This window comes from Antechinus flavipes, chromosome 1, assembly GCF_016432865.1.
Source record: "Antechinus flavipes isolate AdamAnt ecotype Samford, QLD, Australia chromosome 1, AdamAnt_v2, whole genome shotgun sequence".
NCBI lineage: Eukaryota > Metazoa > Chordata > Mammalia > Dasyuromorphia > Dasyuridae > Antechinus > Antechinus flavipes.
In genome coordinates this window covers 692,779,138-692,799,976 of record NC_067398.1, presented here as the reverse complement: position 1 = coordinate 692,799,976, position 20,839 = coordinate 692,779,138, and the positions used below count along the sequence as shown (strand labels likewise).

The 20,839-nt window shown below is 37.6% G+C and overlaps 2 protein-coding genes across 17 annotated transcripts in view; both read right to left on the bottom strand.

The window, feature by feature from the left end:
• PITPNM2 (phosphatidylinositol transfer protein membrane associated 2) overlaps positions 1-514 on the bottom strand; it is a 265,745-nt gene extending 265,231 nt beyond the window's left edge. Inside the window, exon 1 of one of the 9 annotated variants that reach the window (XM_051972686.1) lies at positions 177-514. The gene's annotated coding sequence lies outside the window, so the exon portion shown is untranslated. The remainder of the gene's footprint in view (positions 1-176) is intronic. The other 8 variants (XM_051972682.1, XM_051972687.1, XM_051972688.1 and 5 more) reach the window with 8 other exon arrangements.
• Positions 515-8,497: 7,983 nt separating this feature from the next.
• The window catches only part of MPHOSPH9 (M-phase phosphoprotein 9), a 49,655-nt gene continuing 37,313 nt past the window's right edge, over positions 8,498-20,839 (bottom strand). For 2 of the 8 annotated variants that reach the window (XM_051972672.1, XM_051972674.1), the window contains exons 20-23: positions 14,698-14,804; positions 13,586-13,842; positions 13,118-13,186; positions 8,498-11,349 (exon numbers count right to left, since the gene is read on the bottom strand). In XM_051972672.1, coding sequence (XP_051828632.1) covers positions 11,248-11,349; positions 13,118-13,186; positions 13,586-13,842; positions 14,698-14,804 — 535 coding nt within the window. In that variant the 3' untranslated portion in view covers positions 8,498-11,247. Of the gene's footprint in view, positions 11,350-12,939; positions 13,015-13,117; positions 13,187-13,585; positions 13,843-14,697; positions 14,805-17,904; positions 18,038-20,839 lie in introns of those variants that run through there. The other 6 variants (XM_051972673.1, XM_051972675.1, XR_007949649.1 and 3 more) reach the window with 6 other exon arrangements.

The following is a 20,839-nucleotide window of genomic DNA, read 5'->3' as shown; positions in this document are numbered from 1 at the left end:
GCCGCCTTTGGAAGGGGCAGAGGGGCTGGGACTAGCGTGGGGGGACTCCAGGCAGGAGGGGAGGAAGGAAGCCCCTTCCTCCCCCCGTAGAGGCGCGGGGTGCCCAGGGCTGTCCGCCTGCTCACACTCCCGGGGGCGGGGGGATGGGGGATCGGGGTGCCGGAGAGGACACTCACCTCTGCTGGCCTCGGGCTGCGTGCGTGCGTGAGGTGCGGGGCAGAGCAGGGCAGGGCAGGGCACTCCCCTCCGGCCTGGCGCGGCCCCGAGCTCTTCCTCCTGCCCCAGCCCGCCGGGAGCTGGCTGCTCCTCCGCCTCAAGGCTGCGCGGCCGGGGCCCCTCGGTGCGGCGGCCCCCGGGCACGGCCGGCCCCTCCGCCTCGGCCCCGGCCCCGGTGAGAGCTGCTCCTGGCTGCCCGGGCACCTCCTTCTCCTCCTCCTCCCCTGGCCACGGCTGCTCCGCCGCTGCCGGATGCAAGTTGGCCTCGGCCCCGGCCGGCTCCCAATGGCATAGTCCGCCCTGGGCGCGGAGCGTGGGGCGCAGGGCGCGGGGCAGCGCCGAGGTCCGGGGCTGCCGGCCGCCGCGTGCGCCCCAGCCCCGCGCCGGCTCCCGGCCCCCGGCTCCGGCTCCCGCTCGGGCTCGGGCTCGGGCTCCGCTCCGGGGGCTGCAGCGGCGCGGGGCGCACGTGCCGCGCTGCCGCTCGCGCTCTGGGGCTACCTGGAGGCTGGGGGCGGGGGCTCGGACCGAGGCGGTGCGCGCCCAGCCCAGGGCACAGGCGCCTTTGACAGCTTTCTTTGGGTGCCCGGAGCCGCCGCCGCCGCTGCAGAGGAGCTGCTGCCGCCGCTGCCTGTCTGCGCTTGGAGGGGATTGCATTCCCTCACTCGGGGCGGGCGGGGAAAGGCGAGCGGCCTGCGCCTCCGTCAGGCCACGCGGGAGAGCGGCGGCGGCGGCGGCGGGGACCTGGGGGGTGGGGGGGAGGGCAGCCTGCCTCGGGAGAACCAACCCGCGGGGGGCTGTGCCTGCTGCGATCGGCCCCACAACTGCCCTCCCGCACTCGCTTGCTGGCCGGCCGCAGGGGGCACCGTCAGCCACTTTGGCCGGAGAGAGAAAGGGGTCGAGACTAAACTTCTGGACCCCAGTTCTGGAGAAACAAGTTCAGCCGCAGAATGGCAGCACCTTTGAAAGTGGGGTGTCTTTGAGGGGTCTTTGAGATCCTGGAAACTTCGAGGGCCACTTGTGCTTCGTCTCAAGAATTGAACTTGGCTTCCTGAGTTCGACATTTTGTCATCTTTTTTCACTCCCTTTTAGGAAAATTTACGATCGCATCACTTGAGGTCAGCTATTTTTAAAGGCTTTATTCTTTGAAAGAGCTAAGCAGGTTTTCAGAGGAAAGCTTAGCTAAATTATTGCTCTCTCCCACCCCAAACTTTCCCAAGTTTTATACCAAGGCAAGCAAAAACATTGGCCTTATCCTAAGCTGTGTGTGCCTCAGAACCCCCCACCCTTCTGCTGAGAACTGGTCAAGCATCGGTCTTCTGGAGTCATCATCGATCTCTGATCACAGCTCTCCAGGCTTGAAGTGTTCTGTTTACCGCAGTCTGCCTCCCGTTCAGACAGGTCTTTTTGGAATCCTTCCTATTTGTCCTTTCCTGTTCAGGCATGTTCAGCGCTTGTGACCCCATTTGGGGTTTTCCTAGCAAACTCACTGGAGCGCCGTTTGCTTCTCCAGCTCATTTATTTTACATTTGTGAAAACTGAGGCAAACAGGATGAAGTGACTTGTCCAGGGTCACACAAGTGTCTGGGGTCAATTTTGAACTCAGGAAGATGAATGTTCTTGACTCCAAGCCTGGCACTTAACCACTGCGCCACCTAGCTGGCCTTACACCGCAGTAATATTCAATTACATTCATGTACCACAATCTGTTTAGCCATTCCATTCAAATGAAGTTCTCATTGCCACTATAAAAAGCTCATTTTGTATAGACCTCCTTGGGTATCCGGATGACATATTAACCTGACACTAATGTGGCCTTTTCTGCTTCCTACCCCGGTAACAGGTCAACTATCCTGGTTCTCTTTTCTCTTCTCTAAAATGAAGGGAATGGCACTCCAGCTCTAGCTCAAGGAGCCTCAATCTAATTCCAAGTACCATGTCACAACTCTGTGTATTTAGTGTACTTGTCTGCCCGCATTTTGTTTTTCCTCATCTTTGCCAGTAGGTTGAAATCAGACTTTTTTAAATATCAATTTCTCTTATCAGAGCAGTCTTCCAGATGATATAGCCCTACATTTTTCAGACTTCCAGTATACACAGGGTTCCACATAAAAAAAAGTGAAAAACATCTGGTAAGTAATAAAATATTTTTTAATATGGAAGTCTGAACATTGGGCAAGGATAAATTTTTCATAAATTATAAGCATTGTGGAAATCCCTTCTCTTTTGATCTTCCTTGGTTGATTTTTCTCAACCTTCAGTTCTCCTTGGAGAATCAACTGCTCTGAGTAAATATATCCCAAAGGCTCTGTGTCTGGCTGTCTTCTCACTCTTCCCTCCGTGAGGGTTTTATCATCTCTACATAGATGATTCCTAAATCTATACATCTAAATCTCTCTCCTCAAGTAGTCATGCATCTGAACTACCTGGTCATCTCTCTCTGGGTACAATCAACATCTCAAACTTCCCAAGTCCAAAATGGAACTCACTTTGCCCATCTAGGCCAAAGTTTCCTATTGTAGTTGAGGACATCAACATTCAAAAACTCATTCAGGCTAACAAACCTATGAATCATTGTCTTGAAATTGAAATTGAAAGTCTTCCTTTTTCATCCTCTTTATTAAACACCTTCCAAGTCAACCTTCTCCATTCAGTCACAATTCTAGCCATCGTATCCTTGCTTCTCTCCTCTCTCCAACCTATCCTCTATAGCTTCCAGAATGGGTCAGACCAAATCATTCCCTTCCTCAAGACATACTCTGCTCCTTATTACCTCTAGATGAATTCATCTTGATATGTGAATATTTTACAACATATATTTTCAAATTTATTTTATAGTACTATTCTTTATCTACCCTTACATTCCAACCAAACTGGACCTAGTTATCACCTAGTATCACTTATAACTGTCTATTATCTCTACCTGTTTGCACAGGCCAGCCCATGTTAGAAAGCACTCCATCTTTCCTTCTTAGAATTATATTGTTTTCTTTCAAGGCTCAGTTATGGAGTCTTATCCTACAATCAAGTCTTAACTGATTTCTCACCTCCTTATCTCTAGCAATAATGCTCTCTTCTCAGAATGCATCATATTTACCCATTACATGTTCTGAATCTCCATATGGAATGTGATTTCCTCAAGATTGGTAACTTTTTGTCTCTGTAGACTGTACTACCTAAAATGGTATCTCAAAAGGCACAAAGGAACTTTTTATTTGCTGTAGTGAGCTGAACAAAAAGTGGTAATCCCCAAACTGGCACATAACATCAAGCATTTCTGAGTAGAGAATGCCAGGTAAATGAGAATAAATTTCAAGCAAATCTTAGATGGCTGTGTGCATAGAGAGAAAAGTGGCATATGAGTTTTGGTGTGGGCAAGTGTAAGGCATTTTATTTAAGAAAAAATATATAACAACATAAAGCGATAGGCTTTGAGTTATGAGTTACAAATCAGGAAAGAGATGTAGGAATTCGCTTAACACAATGGCACAATGAGCTGCCTTGGTCTAAAAGTAGAAAATACAGAGTAACAATAAGAAACATATTAGATGCCAAACAATTATATTATCTTTAGTAACAGTACAAAATCTAGATGCACCAAACCAAGAATATTGAATTTGTCCTCTTCTCCTGCTCCCCAAAGACAACAAAATGGGAAAAAGTCCAGGAAAGAATAGTTCAGATGATCGAAAGACTTCAATTTAAGGAGAAAATAAAAAAATTGGATAAAACAACCTCCACAACAATAGCAGCCGAGAGGCTACAGGATCAGTGTTTATAAAACCATAGAAGCATATGAAATACAGTGAATCTGGGCTTGTTCACCAAATCCTGAAATACAGAACTGATGAGGCACTTGAAACTCAGAAACTTATTTTCGAAAAAATAAAAGGACTGTTTTCTGAGGCAGGTAGTAAATATATGGGCATTGGTATTCCAAGTTATCAATATTCCAAGGAGTGATATAGGCTATTAAGAAGGACTTGGAATAAACTCATCAATTAAAGAATCAATTCAATAATTCAAGTGTCAGAGGCCAGACGCTGTGTCATTTATGGTCTTAGGCAAAAAAAAAAAAAAAAAAAAAGATTTTTAATTCTCATCATTCAAACCAAGATAAACTTACATGACATTATTAGAATTGGAATAACCTTTAGTGAACTAAATTCAATTTTTAAAATAAGTTAACAGAGGGAAATGGCTTGTCCAGTCCTCACCATTTATTAGGCTCAGACAGGGTTTTCTGGGAGCATAGGGAACCATCTAAAAGTATAACTAGCAAAAAACAAGCTTCTTGCTCTCTAGATCATTCAAAATGTAACCCATGATCTGACTAACAATATAGCAATAGTTGGATTCAAACAAGTTAATTCTAATTTATCCAAGGCATTGTCTAGGGCTATGAAAATAGACCTATTTTATAGCAGTTAGTCACTGTCAATTAGTATTCCTAATTGGCTAGCCATATGCTCTACTATTTTAAAAGTATTTATTGAGTATTTACAATGTGTAAGGCACTGTTCTAAAAGCTAAGCTCATATAGAGAAGAAGGAAAGTGTGGTCCCCCTACCATAAAATTTATCATCTAACAGAAAATCAACCTCAGAAGCTGAACCATGCAAAATAACCACCATTCACCAGCATAAATCATACTTCTAGTGCTTGCCATTTCAGTGCTATTTTGCTAATATGATGAAACTGTTACATGATAGATAGGTCTTCTGCACAAAACTTGCCAGGGCCAGAAGCAGAGTGAGTAAAAATGTGCAGGTTGCTAATACTGTAGAAATCTGTCCCTGTACAGCTAAGGTCACAGGAACCAGTTCAGATTGATTGAAGATCTGATGGTGTACAACAATAAACAGCTCAACATTATTCAATCTTGAAAAAAGAAAGCAATTACATGACAACAAAATTCTTTTTATCCAGAAAGGTCAAGAGATTACAATAAAACAATTCTTTTTACCCAAGAAAGATTACAACAGATATAATTCAATAAATTCAAAAATTGTGATTAGATTCCTCAGACTTGAGCGAAACATCAAATGGTAAACAAACAATAACAAAAATTCAACCCAAAACTTAAGAGCAATACTAATAGAAGACACTAGGAGTTCTCCTACATTTTAATCTACAATCGTGCTAGGCTACTAGTCATGAAAAAGTAGAAATCTTTCTAACAATTTCTCTATAATATGATTAATCAGTGACCACCCAAAAGGATAGATAGGTCTGACTCTAATTCCCATTCACTCAAAATAGTAAATAGTTTTGCATTTTATTTTTTGTAAAGCTTTTCAAAAGACCTGCAGCAAATAAAGATTTAGTGACTTCTATTCCTGTTGCATTTAATAAACTTGAAAGGCAAAATATTTTAAACAAATTTTACTCAAAATGAAAACTTCTAGGAAAGCTTACTTTTCTAAACTCAAGATTATATACATAATTTTTAAAATAATAATTTTAGTGTGCTGTTATTAAAGCTTTCTAATACTCATAAAAGGATAGACAGAAACATCATTTTAAGGATAAAACTTTCCTTTGTATATTCCCACATAACATTTTTCACAGCAGTGTATTTTGATGGCATTTGTTTAAAAAAATTATTTTTGAAAAATATTTTGGCTATATTCTTTGGAAAAGTTGTCCTACATCTGTTATTTTTTTCAAATTGGCTAAAAATTACCGATTTCAGGAAGAATCAAGGTAGTATACCTAATACCTGAACTCAAGATATTTATAGTTACTTTCAATCAATCAACAAGCATTTATTAAGCACCAACTATGTGCCAGGCACAAAGCAGCAAAGTGAAGGTCTCAAGGGTGTGTGTGTGTGTGTGTGTGTGTGTGTGTGTGTGTGTGTGTGTGTGTAGGCAAAGCTTATAAAGCCTTCAACCACCAAATACATTTCTTAAAGTTTGTTATTCAGAATTCAGAATCCATTTCTCTTAATTTATACTGGTTACATTATCCAATCAATGCACAAGTCTTGTAGTACTAAAGAGTACTATTATTTTACAGGGAAAAAATGCATTGCAAGTTCATGCTAGGGACACCAGATAAGGGTGGGGCAGATTTCTACATAGCACCAACAATTTGTGAACTTTTCATATTTGCATAAAAAAGTAGCTGGTGGCAAAAGGTCAGCTACCTATAAACAATTCTGAGAATTGGGAAGCTAAGGAGGCCAGAATGGGCCTCTGGATTTGGATGCAGACCTTTTACTAAGTCTGTTATTCTAACTTCTTGCAGAGTTAAACAGCAAAGAAAAAAATTGATAGGGAAAGTGTTTTTTTTTTAAGTTTTCCCCTTTATGCAAAGACACCCAAGATCTTCACAAAAGTTCTTTCCTCACCTCATCATAGCATGCATAGAACACTGGATTCTCAAAATCCTTTACTTGAGGGAAAAAAAGTTGTACTACTCTTGAAAGTTTCAAGTATGGAATGCATAACTATGTCTAACTAGCTAAATATCACAAAATTTTTAAGCTGGAAATGACTTTAGTGGTCATCTATCCATGTGTGAAAGGAAATCCCCACTATAATATCTGAAACAAGTGCCCATCCAGGCTCTGCTTGAAGTACAGAAATTCTGGAAATTATGGGATGAACTCTGTGGACATGGCAACCCATGAATCACAAAGACAAAATGGCTTTCACTTTTGTGTAAACTTTTACCACTGCTACAATGATGGTGGTAGAGTGGTGCAAAAAAAATCCCCAACAACAATAACAAAAGACCCTTACTTATTTTACACTATCCGATATCAAACAAAATCTGTTAGACTCCTGACCAATGAAAGAGTCCGCACACTATTGGAGGAAACCAATCTTGTGGGTATTGACACAAATTGAGGTCAGCTGCACCAAAATGGAACGTTAGCTCATTTTGGAGGAGAAAGAGGAGGTGGGTTTTCTCCTACATTCAGAGACGAATTATTTCATTGGTTGTGGGTAGTATTTTTGATGAACATAAGCAAAAAGAACATCATGAAGAAAACTATACTCATGTGTTAGTAGTTGCAGAGAGAATAAGGAGGTAAAGAAGTTCTACAGTGACTTTGATAAGACTTCCAAATCAGACTGACATCTATCTAATACTTGCTGACTTCAATGCCAAAGTATGCTTTATAAAGGAAGAAAGCAAAACATTTTAAGGAAACTATAGCATAGGATTAAGAAGCAAAAGCTACCTCTCTAAGAAGCCTTGTATAATAGAATACTTTCTTCAGGAAGGAAGAGAGAAAGTTGAAAGGCGCTGGACATGAAAGTTCCAAATATCAGATACACAAAAAATTAAAGTTCCAAATATCAGATACACAAAAATTAAACTTTCTTTAAAAAGACAGGACATGACTAGTTACAAATGTGGAAATCATTTCCAAATCAGCTGTCTCAGCAATAAGACTATTGACTTATTAGAGCATTGATTGAAATCAACATGAAATTTAAAATATAATAATATAATAATAGCTAATACTCACTAACATATAAGCACTTATTACATTGCCAGGCAACTGGACTAAGCTTATAAAAATTTCTTAGGAAAATATAGCACAGGATTAAGAAGCCTTGTATAATGGAATAATTACTTCAGCAAAACAGAGAGTTGAAAGGCACTGGACATGCCAAGAACCAAACATCACACACAAAAGTGAAACTGACTATATCTTACAAAGGCAGGAATTGATGCCTACATTTCCAAATCAGCTGTCTGTGCAGTAAGACCACTGACTTATTAGAGAATCAACATGAAATTTGAAATATAATAATAAGAGCTAATACTAACTAATGTATAAGCAGTTACTATGTGCCAAGCACTGTGCTTTTTTACAGATAAGAATAAGATAAGAAGCTATAATGTGCAATTAAAATAATTCCAATCCAACATTTAAAAAGATTACTAACAAGAGAAAAAAAATGTGAAATAAATAAAACAGACACCAACATGAGTATCACTATTTCCTATGAATTTTGGCTGATATATAAAGCAGTAATCACAAAGAGGCCAAAATGCAACTCCTTATCAAGCAGAAAAAACATGGCAGCCATGTTTGATAGCAATAGCAGTTTAAAGCATAAACTCTGCAAACCTGTTTACAGAGAACATAAGAAGATGAACCATAACATTTCATATATGAACAAGAAGCAATGGAGGAAAAAAAGTTTGCAGATACTATGGCATGACAACCAGTTAATCATATCATCCTCAAAGCATTTAAGTTGAAACCAGGAGGGATAAAAAAGAAATTAAAAAAAAAACCTACAAAAATTTCTACGACAATTTCTTTTTTCTATTAATATTGGAACTACCATATTAGTATTCCAACATCACCGTTCCCAAAACATTTTAAAGAAACTATAGCATAGGATTAAGCAGCAAAAGCTACTTCTCTAAGAAGCCTTGTATAATGGAATACTTTCTTCAGGAAGGAAGAGAGAAAGTTGAAAGGCGCTGGACATGAAAGTTCCAAATATCAGATACACAAAAGATTAAAGTTCCAAATATCAGATACATGAGAAAGTAGGATTGGCACTCACAGATAAAAAGACAGATCACAGAAGGACTGATTCTCAAGTCTTTCAAAGAGAACTGAAAACAGAAGAAAATTTGGATAGAGCTGACCTGGGTTCACTTATTACCTGTGAGACCTTGGCCAAACTATTTAACTTCTTTGGGTCTCTGTTTCCTCATCTATAAAATTCCAGCTTTGGACAACCGACCTAAAGGTCCCTTCCAGAGCTAAATCTATAATCCCATGAATTAGAAAATGCAAATTACCCAAAAAGCAATGAATAGATGTATCACTGACATTAATATGTTAACAACGAGACACTATTCACAAGCAGCAACATAAAAGACTTCATCAAAGAGATTTGTGATAGGAAATGCAATCATGGTCAAGTCATGTAGCAAGAGTTAGAGCTAACAAATGTTAGCCCACCTGCTTCGCCAATATTACAGAATATGAAGAGACTCAAGAGAAAAGCACCTGTGGGTTGTGTGGAGAGCTCCCTGATACATTTTTGGAGGTACTATATTATCTAGATGTGGTTTGATCTATGTTATAGGAGGTAACCGTCACATTGAAAAAATCAGTCACCAAAGGTGGATATTCTTTAATCTTCATTTTTTTCTTTGTTGCATAAAAACAAGTACAAACTGTTACTTGTTGTAACTGGTTAGTTACACTATTCAAAACTATTCTTTTCCTGGAGACAAATGTAGTGAAGTATATTTACTGGAGAATTTTAGTACCATTTTTTTTGAATAATCCAATATTGGCTACTTAGGATATAAATACTAGACAAGATAAAAGCCATAATTATCTATGTTAATTTTCTTCTTTAAAAGGTAGATGAATGCATTATAATTTCCAGAGGATCAATCTTTTAAAAATATTATAGATTGGAGATATCAATAGTAAGGCCAATCCTTTCACTAGATTTTATATGATGAGATGATCTTTTCCTTTCCTTTATCTCATCTTATGAGGTAAAAGAACCCTGAATAAAGAAAACATCACAAAAATAAAGGCACTGATCCCTACTGATAGGGAGTGATTTCCAATTTGTGTCTCCCAAATATCTTGTTGGGGGCAAGGGGAAGGAAGTGTAGTGAAAGAAAGCCACTGATACGGCAAAAATGGCAACAGATAGGTACCACTCTAATCCCAGGACAGAAATTCTCCACAGTAGCTTAGAACTCTTTGTTGTCAAATTACTACATGAGGAAAAAAAAAAGGCAAAAGAAAATATAAAACCTAAAATTTCCGGTAGGACTATAAATTAATTCTGAAACTTGGGTGCTCATGAAAGTGCAGAGTTTAATGGTATCATTAGGCCTTAACTGATTATTGCCCCAACAGCAATGGCTCTCACTTATCTGCTACTACTGCTGACAGCCACGTTTTGCCAGAGTCAGTTGGTGCCCTCTCTCAGAACAGATGGGAAGACACTAAGCTTTGTCTACACACTTGACCTGTCGTGTGCCAAGCAATGAGGATGATGGCTGTGAGTGAAGGCCCAGTCGAGACCAGAGCCTGTTATATGGAAGCAGGGTCACCTATAGGGCTGTTACTTGCCACCACTCTCTGCTAACTAACAGCTGACCGATTAAAAAATCACCACCATAAGAATCATTTTGTTAATCCCTTTCAAGCTGTGGCAAGAAATTTTCAGGTGTGATACACACACAGAGCACATTTCCAAATGGAATAGAGGGAGCCAGGAAAGGCTCCCACTAACAAAGGAATCCTAAGTACATCACTAAAACAAAGGACAGTCTATGTCAATACTAGGTATTTACAAAGGCCCAAGTTTCTTCTCTGTCATAAATAATCTTTATAATCTGCAAGCACTGCTATGTAACAAAATAAAGAATTAAATCCCTCTCATTACTTCTTCACAAAGAATATATTTCAAAGTGGGAAAATGATCATTATTCTTATGTTATTCATTTTTGAAACTACTTATTTTCTACTCTACCAACAGATAAGTAGCTGATTATTTTCTCATACCCGGATTGGAAATAGAACTTGCATCAAAAATTTTAAACTAAACACAATGTTACACTGAAATCCTTTTTTGCATTGAACCTCAATTGTTCTGACACTATAAAAAGCTTGGTGCTGCTGAATACTTACACCAAAAAATGCCAAAGTTCATATTTACAATATGTCTATAAAAAATGGTGTGCAAAGTTAATTTTAAAAGGATAACACTTTGTTTTTAGAAAACAAAAACTTTCCCTATTTATACTTCCTTATCCTTATAAATTGGAGACATACACCATTTAAAAATAAGACTTTTTTAAATAGTAAAATATACAATTAAGAGATTCCTGAGCATAACAAAAATATCTTTAAAATATATGTTGGCTACTTGAAGTATAAAATATTAAGTGTAAATAGCATGATTTTAAATCTACCATTGAGGATTTACAAACAGTATAAAGTGATTTGCATTTTTTGAGTGCATAATTATACATTAGTGCAAAGAAAAATGTCTCAAAATTTAATAGCTACAAATCTCAGAGATTTGCAGAGGAGTGCAAAACATGAAATCTCTTCAGTGTCATGCGAATTGGACCCAATTCTCGATTAATCCTTTCCAAACGATCTTCAAGGGCCTCCTGAATAAAATCAGAAAAAATGTTCTTAGCAGCACACTTCCATGTCTTTATAAATACTAGTACAACTACTGTTTCTAAAGAGCTTTTAAATTTACTATTATATAATTTTCTATTCACTACATTATTACTATTATAGTATGTAGTATATATTATAGGCCATATACATTATATACTACTGCTGTAAATAGTAATAAAATTATTACTCTGCAAAAGAGCAACTACAGACATTAAAATTATCCATGTTTTATTTCATCTTCAGCACAAATCTCATTGATCACTTATATTTTCCTCTTTTATTTATTATGTATTTTCAAAAAGAATCTAATATTTTGAATAAGGACACTGAAAAGGTAGACCAATTATGTAGGCAGAAAGAAATATACAGATCCACAGATAAAAACATATAACAAAAGAGCATCAGGTTTGTCTTCAGGAAACACCTAGTTTTGAGTAATGGTTTTAACAATATAATTGTGGCCAAGTCACTTAAGTCTCAGTTTTCCCATCTGTAAAATAAGAATAGTATTTGTAAAGCCCATTTGGAGTGGGATAGGGTTTTGTAAAAAAAAGACTTTTGGTAAGCATTTTATAATTATGAGCTACTTATTACACCAAATAAATGCCAATGGATATTTTCTGTTTCATGTACATGTTTACTATCAATTTTAAAAATAAAGCCCTAATAAAGAAGAAGGGGGGGGTGATACTGAGATTTTTTTTATTATTAGCAGATAAGCAAGAAATGTTTTGCCAGAATTTGAAATTTGTAATTTAAAAATCTATTCAAGTTGATTTATGTATGTAGATCTATTTTACTGTCTTGAGAATTAAAATGTTATAATCCCACTATTAACTTAAAATACTGTCCTAAAAATCAGGTTTTCAAATTTGATCTTACAAGACAAAAAGAATTATATCATCTGCTTTCACTTGAAATTCAATAGAATTCAATCTATATTTCAGGACAAAATAAGAACAAAGGGTGGGGGGGAAAGATAAATTAAGGCTCCTGGACCTTGAATATTTTATGTGATATTATTCTGCAAGATGGCAGGTCAGCAGGATTTGTGCCAACTCTGATTTCCCAGATCGGCTTAAGAGGAGCTTTTCTGAAAGGCTTAGGAAATCACATAAGAAATCATGAAGCCAGGATGGGAAATTATTTAATAGAAACACTCCCCAATTTAAAAGCTAATACTCTTGCTGCAATGTGTAAAATGTTACAAAACAGAATAATTAAGACAAAACAGAGCTAAAATAGCCCTATAATTATAAGCATTTCTCTTTTAATTTTGAGAAGATTCCAGGAGAAATGCCTTTAAGTCATTTAATATACACCACCTTCTGGCCAATTAGTGGAATGGCATCCACAAAACAATTCCAGTTGCAAAATGCCAACTATTTTAAGTGATTATTAATTGAGAAAATCAGGGATATGCCTTAAAACTTTGTTTTGAAATGGTTCAGTACAAGAGAACTATAATTTTAAAAACAATATTCTTAAAAAGCAGCATGTGTCTGTAATTCTACAAAATTCTTACTAAAAAACACCAAAATGCATTCTAATTTTTCTCATAAAGTGATAATTTACCAAAAAATCCATTTTGGCTTTAGTAGTCATTTTCTTTTTAGACAGAAGCATCTGACAGATTCAATGATGGAGTTCTAATGTGAGGAAAAATTAAGTCCCAAATGAGTTACAAGAAAAGCTTTAATAGATTCAAACTGTCTGAAAGTTTTGGAGCAGAGAGATGTAAATGCCTCTCACCTGGCTCAATCTTGTTTGCAAGGTCATTCTTCCTCCAGCAGTGGGCATTCGACTCAGGGCAGCTTCTATCTGTGAACACATGCAAAAAAGGACAAAAGAATAGTCTAAAAGTAATTCTACTTTAGTGACAAAGTTTAATTCAAGATATTTACTTCCCAAAATTTAATGTGAATTGAAATCATTCTATAAATTGTTTCCTCGTCTTTGCTCCCTTGCCTAATCTGCCTTCAAGTGACTCCATCCCTTCTGTTACTGAAAACAGTAACTACTGTTGGGCCAAAAAGAGGGGCCCAAACTCTAACTGAGGCCTATTGGGAAAACTCTAGCAGAGCATTTAACAGCACCTCTCCCTCCTATAAAAGTTGGAAACTAAAGTTGAAATCTCTTCTATTCCTTTCTTTACTCATAGGAAGCACTAAACCTAGACCAAAAGTTTCATTTTCTTTTTGAAAAGGTCTTTCTTTTTACCTGTTGCTTTTCTTTTGTAAGTTCATCAAAAAGCTGTTCTGTTTCACTGAGGGTCCTCACATGTGCCAAATATTCAAAATCATTATTATAAGATGTTGATGTTGATTTGGTTTTACAGGACTCATAAGGTGACTTATTCTTTTCCAAGCTTGAGGCCAAAGGTATATTCTGCATTCCATTTGGCATGGATTGTTCAGAAATGCAAGAATTATGTTTAATATGGTGATCAGTTGTAGAAATGTTTGGATGTTTACTTTCTACAAGAGGAAAAGAAAGTTACTTTAAAACCAATCTTTAATAAAATACAATAAATTTTATAGCTAGATAAAAGATGTGTCAATACTGATTCAAATAAGATATTTGGTGGAAACACTTTTTTAAGCAGTGAAGGAGACAACAAAAACATCATCTCTTTCATAGAGTACCTTTTCTCTAAATAGTTCTAAAGAATATATGGCTAACTTTTAAAATTTCTGACTTGTAAACTTTCACTTAAAAACTAAAATATTCAAAGGAAGGAAAACATTCCATTTCTAAGTTGTAAACCATTTTACTTTGGACAGAGAAATAACTGAACAGAGAATGGCCCCAGTAGGAAAGATTACATATAATTAAAAAATATATATATTTGGTCCAGAACTGGATTTAATGGTTGTAGGGATTTCATGGTATGAAAATTCCATTTATGCAGTTCAGTAACTCTGTAACTTATATTCTGTTCTTTAAAAGATGGCTAGGACACTGAGTTAAGTGACTTAGCCAGAGTTACAAAGCCAGCACGTGTTAAAGACAGGACTTGAATCCACATCACCTAGAGCCCATTCTCTCATTCCACTACATAACATACACCATACTTTCTCTGAATGTTAATTTAATGCTAACTAAACATTAACAATCTGCTTCCTCAACCTCACATTTTCTTAGCAAGGACAGCAATATGAATTATCATTCAAAGTTTTGAAGCTTAACTATAACTTATTTTTAGAGCACCTAAGACATAAAATGTTTTCAAATGCAAGGAATTATAATGTAAAATTTAGACCCTTCAAAGATACCAAATCATGAAAATAAGACAAATGTCATGGTTTTAAAAACATTTTGAGAAAAAATACCTTCCATATCATCTACAGAGAGAAACTGGAGTTGTTTCCTACACTTGTTAAGCGGCATTGTTGATACAGGAACTGTATCTAAATCGTCCATAAGTATGTCAAATCTACTGAAAGAAGAAAATAATTTGATCACTTATGAGGTAAAAGGACTAAATAGCACTAGTGAAATTATTTATTTTTCTCCTTTAACAACTAAGATACCAGCACTACCCACTTGTACTTTAATCCTTGAAGAGATATGCCTCCTTAGGAGCACACCTTTGGCTTCTTTTAGGTCCCTGTCCTTACAGTGCAGCACTTAAATGATTTCAGAGGGTATTCTTTTCTTGGCAAAGCTCACAGCCCAGTCACACCTTTCTTATTTTACAGATTGTACTCCATGTCCTCCCACAAATTGTCACTAAAGCTCTGTCAAATCCTGATGACCTTCCTTCTCTGATCTCAACATTCCCTGGGGCCTAGAGCCTAAGTCCAGTTCATCCATCAATTATTCTTAATTTTCATTACATAAGGAGGTCAATATCTTCTTCCAATCATATTTCCTGGGTGATAACCACTTACACATTTACTGTATACAGTTTCTTAAAACTTTGTCCTTTGTGAGTTCATCCTCTCCCATGGGTTTACTCATAATCTCTACATAGTTTAACTCCCAAACCTATAAATTCAACTCTAATTTATTTGGCAGAAGGCTAGTTCCACAACACCAGCTGTCTGCTAGACATCTCTTTCTTTAGCATCTTCAAATGAGTAGGTCCAAAACAGAACTCAGCTTTTACCTAAACCAGTTTCCCTTCTGAAATCATCGGTTTAAATTCATTTTTAATGAATGTTTATTCATTAAATGCCTAAAATATACTAAGGATACAAACACAAAAACAAGTCTTTGTCTCAAGTTTTATTCTATCGAAGAGATATAACATGTACCCAAATGTATACAAAGTCATTTCACTAATAATAATTTGGGAGGATCAGGAAATGTTTCATATAGAAAGTCACACCCATGCTCAGCCTCTTTCTACTAAGGTCACTACCTCACATCCAATCAGCTGCTAAGTCTTTTCTCACCATTCACAAGGCCAACATCCACTTTGGGTTCTCACATCTTATCTAGATGATCATAAAAGCCTCTAGGATGGTGTCTCTGCCTCCAGGCTATATTTTCAATTTAATCCCTCTTTCATACAGCTACCCAAATCAATCTTCATAAAGTTCAGTTCTTTCGTGCAGCTCCCCTCCTCCATTGCCTACTGAATAAAATACAGGCTTCTCAGCCAGCTTTTAAGGTGCTCCATAGGCTGGCTCCTGTCTTCTCCAATCCTTCCTTTATACTATTTCCCTTTATGAATGCTACATTTTAACCAAAATAGATTAAGTGTTGCCTGAATTCAGTGCTTCATTTCCTGCTTTTATCTTCATTACACTTTCACAGAACATGGCTGAAGCAGACAAACATAAGTCCAGGACTACCCCAACACTAATATAGCCCTATACAACATGAAAAAATCCAATTGTCTTTCTTAAGGGAGTCTGGGTCTAGTCAGACATCTTCATTTTACAGATGAGAAAACTGATTCCCAAATAGGGGAAATTGATATGTCCAAAGTCACAGAGAAAATCGAGACAGGATTTTAACCTACGTACTCAAAAAATGTAAATCCAGTGCTCCTTCCATTACAAATACCTGGGTTCCAACACACTGCTCTTTCTACATAAACTGTGCTGTTTCATGTTATCTTCTGCTTAGAAATACCCTGTCAAAGAAGTAAAAGAATCCAGCTATCCCCCCCCACCCACAGTATTATGGTAGCCATTAATTTATCAATTTGAAAGATCTTTAGTTGAGTGACCCCACATATATGCTTAACCCCAAATATTTTCATTAATATTTTAGATGAAGGCATGTCATGCTTGTCAAATATATAGATAACAAAGATAAGAGGGATAAGTGATACATGGGGTCAATTCAACAAGCATTTATGTTTAAGCATTGTGCCTAGGTAAAAGGGATACAAAGATAAAATGAAAAACAGTCCCACTTTACAGGGAACTGGAATCCTCTGGGGTGAGGAGAGTTACAAAATATATACAGCTAAGCAAAAATAAGAGATTTGAAAAAGAGAGCCAGTACTAACAACCAGAAAATCAAAAAGATTTTCTAACAAAGATGATACAAGATGATACAAAAGTGTTGAACCTTAAAGAAATCCAAGGATTCTAAAAAAGGGCTTCTTTTAACTTTTTCCACTCTTCACTCCTTTTCCCTCAAGAAATTTTTATATGACCCTGGGCATAGAGATGTGTAAATCGAATGCTTACTGATAATAAATCATAATTTTGTGACCCTAACATTCAGTTACAGGACCTCATATGAAGTTGCAATCCACAGCTTAAGATTATGTCAATCCTTACACTTTTGGTTCAAATTATCAAGATCAAGAATACAAATTGGGAAGGATGGCCATTCAGCAATGAAATCTAAAAAAGACCCAGGGTAGCTTTAACAGGAGATCTGAGAAACCATTATTCAATATCAGTGATTTCCTATGTAAAGTTATTTTATTTTTTACTATGTAAACTATTTTATTTTATGCATTTAAAACCATGACTCTATTAAGTGAAGCCTATGCAACCTCTTCTCAGAGCCCAGGACACATAGAAATCCCAAGTCAAGGAGCTGGAGATGCTAGCCAGCCTTTGCCAAAAGCCCAATTCCCATCCATCAGTGTGGCCCAACATTTCAAAGAAATGAGTAATAGGTCTGTATAAAAGGCAATGCACTTCCATCTAAGGCCCTAAGCACCCTAGGGATCCCAAATTTCATGGTGCCAAAGGTACTCATGAACCTCTGATTCTAGGGATTTAGTAAATTTGGAGCCGAGTGCCTGAATAGGCTTTTAAAGGATGAATCTAGCTTAACCTGGTTATTTACTGACTTACTCAGAAAGAATCTCTCACTTCCTCTCCTCATTACCTATGGCTCTCCTGTGCTTTTTAGTGACATGAATCTGTTTGCCACTGTTCCCACACCATTCTCCTCACCAGATCAAAACTAGAAGACCACTTAACACTAATTAGATCACATCATACAAGCCCCTCATTTTATGAGGAAACCTGAGGGCATACAGAAGTTAATTGACTTGCTCACTGTGACATGCATAAGGAAAAAACTGAGGCTTTGAACCCAGACAACTGAGTCCAAGTCCAGCATTCTTTGCACTGTACCCTTTTATCTTCCTCCTGAGTCATCACATCACGGGACCCACGAACTCCTGTCATATTTCATATGATTTTTCCCCAATTCCATGGCAGACAAACTTGCAGCTCCTGTTTCCTTTATCTGTGTGTTGAAATAAAAATGTTTTCCCTCTTCTCTCCAGAATCTCTATCCTATTTCTCTACACAATCCTTAGCCCCTGTGTCTCCCAATCTGTTGTGTCTCTTAGAACCCACATGTTAACCATCTTCTCTTAATCTTAGTTCTAAGTTACCAGAAATTCTGCCTTCTAAAGGATCCCCATTTTCACCAGAAAACACTATTCCCTGACCACACTCTCCAGCACTTAATATTCTTCTCTTTCCCAACACCTAGAGCCTGCAGGAAAAGGTATTCCTCATTCCTCACTACCATTTCCAACTCAAGCAACCTTTGTTCCTTGTTTCTCTTTACACACACACACACACACACACACACACACACACACTCTCTCTCTCTCTGTCTGTCTGTCTGTCTGTCTGTCTCTCTCTCTCTCTCCTTATATCCCTTTTGAAATTATCAATTGGCCTTGATCTTATTCTCTCCTTTCTCATAGAGTCCATTAAGTCCCTGGCTCATTGACCTTTTCCACTCTAAAACCTACCTTCAGATGGCAGAGATCTCAATATAAATATCTTGTATCCTCAAAAATTCTAGCCTCTCAACAAGATTATACAATGATCAATTCTGATGGATGTGGCTCTATTCAACAATGAGATGATTGAAGCCAGTTCCAATGATCTTGTGATAAAGAGAGCCATCTACACTCAAAGAGAGGACTATTGGAACTGAGTGTGAATCATAACATAACATTTTCACTCTTTTTATTGTTCACTTACATTTTGTTTTCTTTCTCATTTTTTTTCCTTTTTGATCTGATTTTTCTTGTGCAGCAAGATAATTGTATAAATATGTATACATATATTCAATTTAACATATTTTTAACATGTTTAACATATATTGGATTATTTTCTGTCTAGGGGAATGGGAGAATGGGGTGGGAAAATTTGGAACACAATGTTGAAAAATTATCTATGCATATTGCATATATTTTGAAAATAAAAAGCTTTAATAAAAAAATTCTGGCCCCCCAGTTCTTCAACTTCAATTGTCATGATTCCTTCATTCTACCCAAGCACTTCATGTCCTTGTCCAAACCCATAATTGTGCTACTTCTATGTACAAAACTTTGCAATTAACTTTGTTCACAGTTGCCATCTTTCCACTTTACACTGTTCCTCAACATAAATTATTCATTCTTATTGCAACCTCCAACAGACACCTTGACCTTTCCTTGTGTTCCCATTTCTTCACTTCTCTGGTCTCACTTTGATTTATTTAAGACTCCCTAGGTCTGTTTTTCTTGACAAGGTTGAATGACATGGTCTCTGAGGCTGTAGACCTGTTAGGATCCTTTCTTCAGTATGAAACCTACAGTCAATCAATTCAACCATTATTTTCTAGTCCTGAATCCATCACTTGCCATGTCCTCTTGTCCAACTCCAACCAGTGGGGTTAATCATAGAGTATCAGCATCCTCATTTCTACACTTGCTATTAAAAATTATATAATCATATCAAAGATCCACAACAAATCTCTGTTAGTTATCTAATTTCAAGTGGCCACTCACTGCTGCACAGAAATTCTTCTCTTTTCCTTGACTAACTTTTGCTTGCCTACTACAACAAAATGGTTATTCTATACCCTCTCTTCTCTCTTCAAATTCTCTACCATCAAACTTCCCCTTCCTTCTCTCTCTCTCGAGAGGGAATTTCTACTGTTCTAGAAGCTACATTTCAAAGAGGACATAGAAAAAGAAGTGTCCAGAAGAGGGCAATCTGGATGATGAAGAAATTCAAGTTCATGCCAGAAGTGGACCAAATGAAGGAGCTAGGTATGTTTAGTTTAGAGAAGTGGGGGAATTCCTTGGGGGAATGAGAGAGCTAATGAGAGAGAAAGAAGAATTCAATTTGTTCTTTTTAGTCCTAGAAAGCTTAACTAACAGCAGTGATTTGGAAGTTGCAAAGCAGTAAATTTAAGTCTAATGAAAAACAGGGTTCAAAAACAAAATAGGCAGCCTTGGGAAGTGGTAGGTGGTCCCTCATTCTCAAGTAAAAGCTCAATAACAATTTTTTAGGGGGTAGAGGAAATTAGTTTTCAATTACAGTTTAGCGTGGCCAACTTTGAAATTCTATGATACTTTACTGAGAAAACAGAGATCTACCTACCCTCTCTTTTTCCCTATTCTATATCCTCAAACCTCTCTAACCACTAATTCTTTCCTCTTCTGTTGTAGATCCTGGATAGAAGGATGCCTAAAAGACCACCTACTCTATGTATCCTTGTGCTCCCATTCCTCTTCAAGTATGCCCCTTCAATTATTCTCGTTCTCATTTTCATTCCTCTTTATCCACTTGTTGGGTCTCTGCTACCACCAAATATTCCTAGATTCTTCCTATCTTTAAAAACAAAAATAAAAATCTTTTCTTGACTATTCTTCATCTTCTTTCAAGCTATTATCTGAGTTTTTCCTTTCATAGTGGAACTCTTAGAAAAGGCTATCTGTATTTGTTGCCTCTATTTTCCCACCTCTCATGAATTAAGCACCTATTGCTATTGCTCCTAAGAAACTCAGTTACCAATTACTTCTTAACCAATCCAATGGGTTTGTCCTCTTCGTTAAATCTGTGAATCTCCCTGGGCTGGGACACTGCTTCCTCCTGACTCCTTCTTGCATATCTAACCACTTTTTTTTAAATACCCTTGGCTGGGTCATCAACATGATCTAAGAGTGGCTGTGCAGTACAATAGATTTGAAATAAGGACTATCTCAGGACACTGACTAGCTGTGTGATCCTGGACAAGTGACTGTCTCAGTTTCCTCAT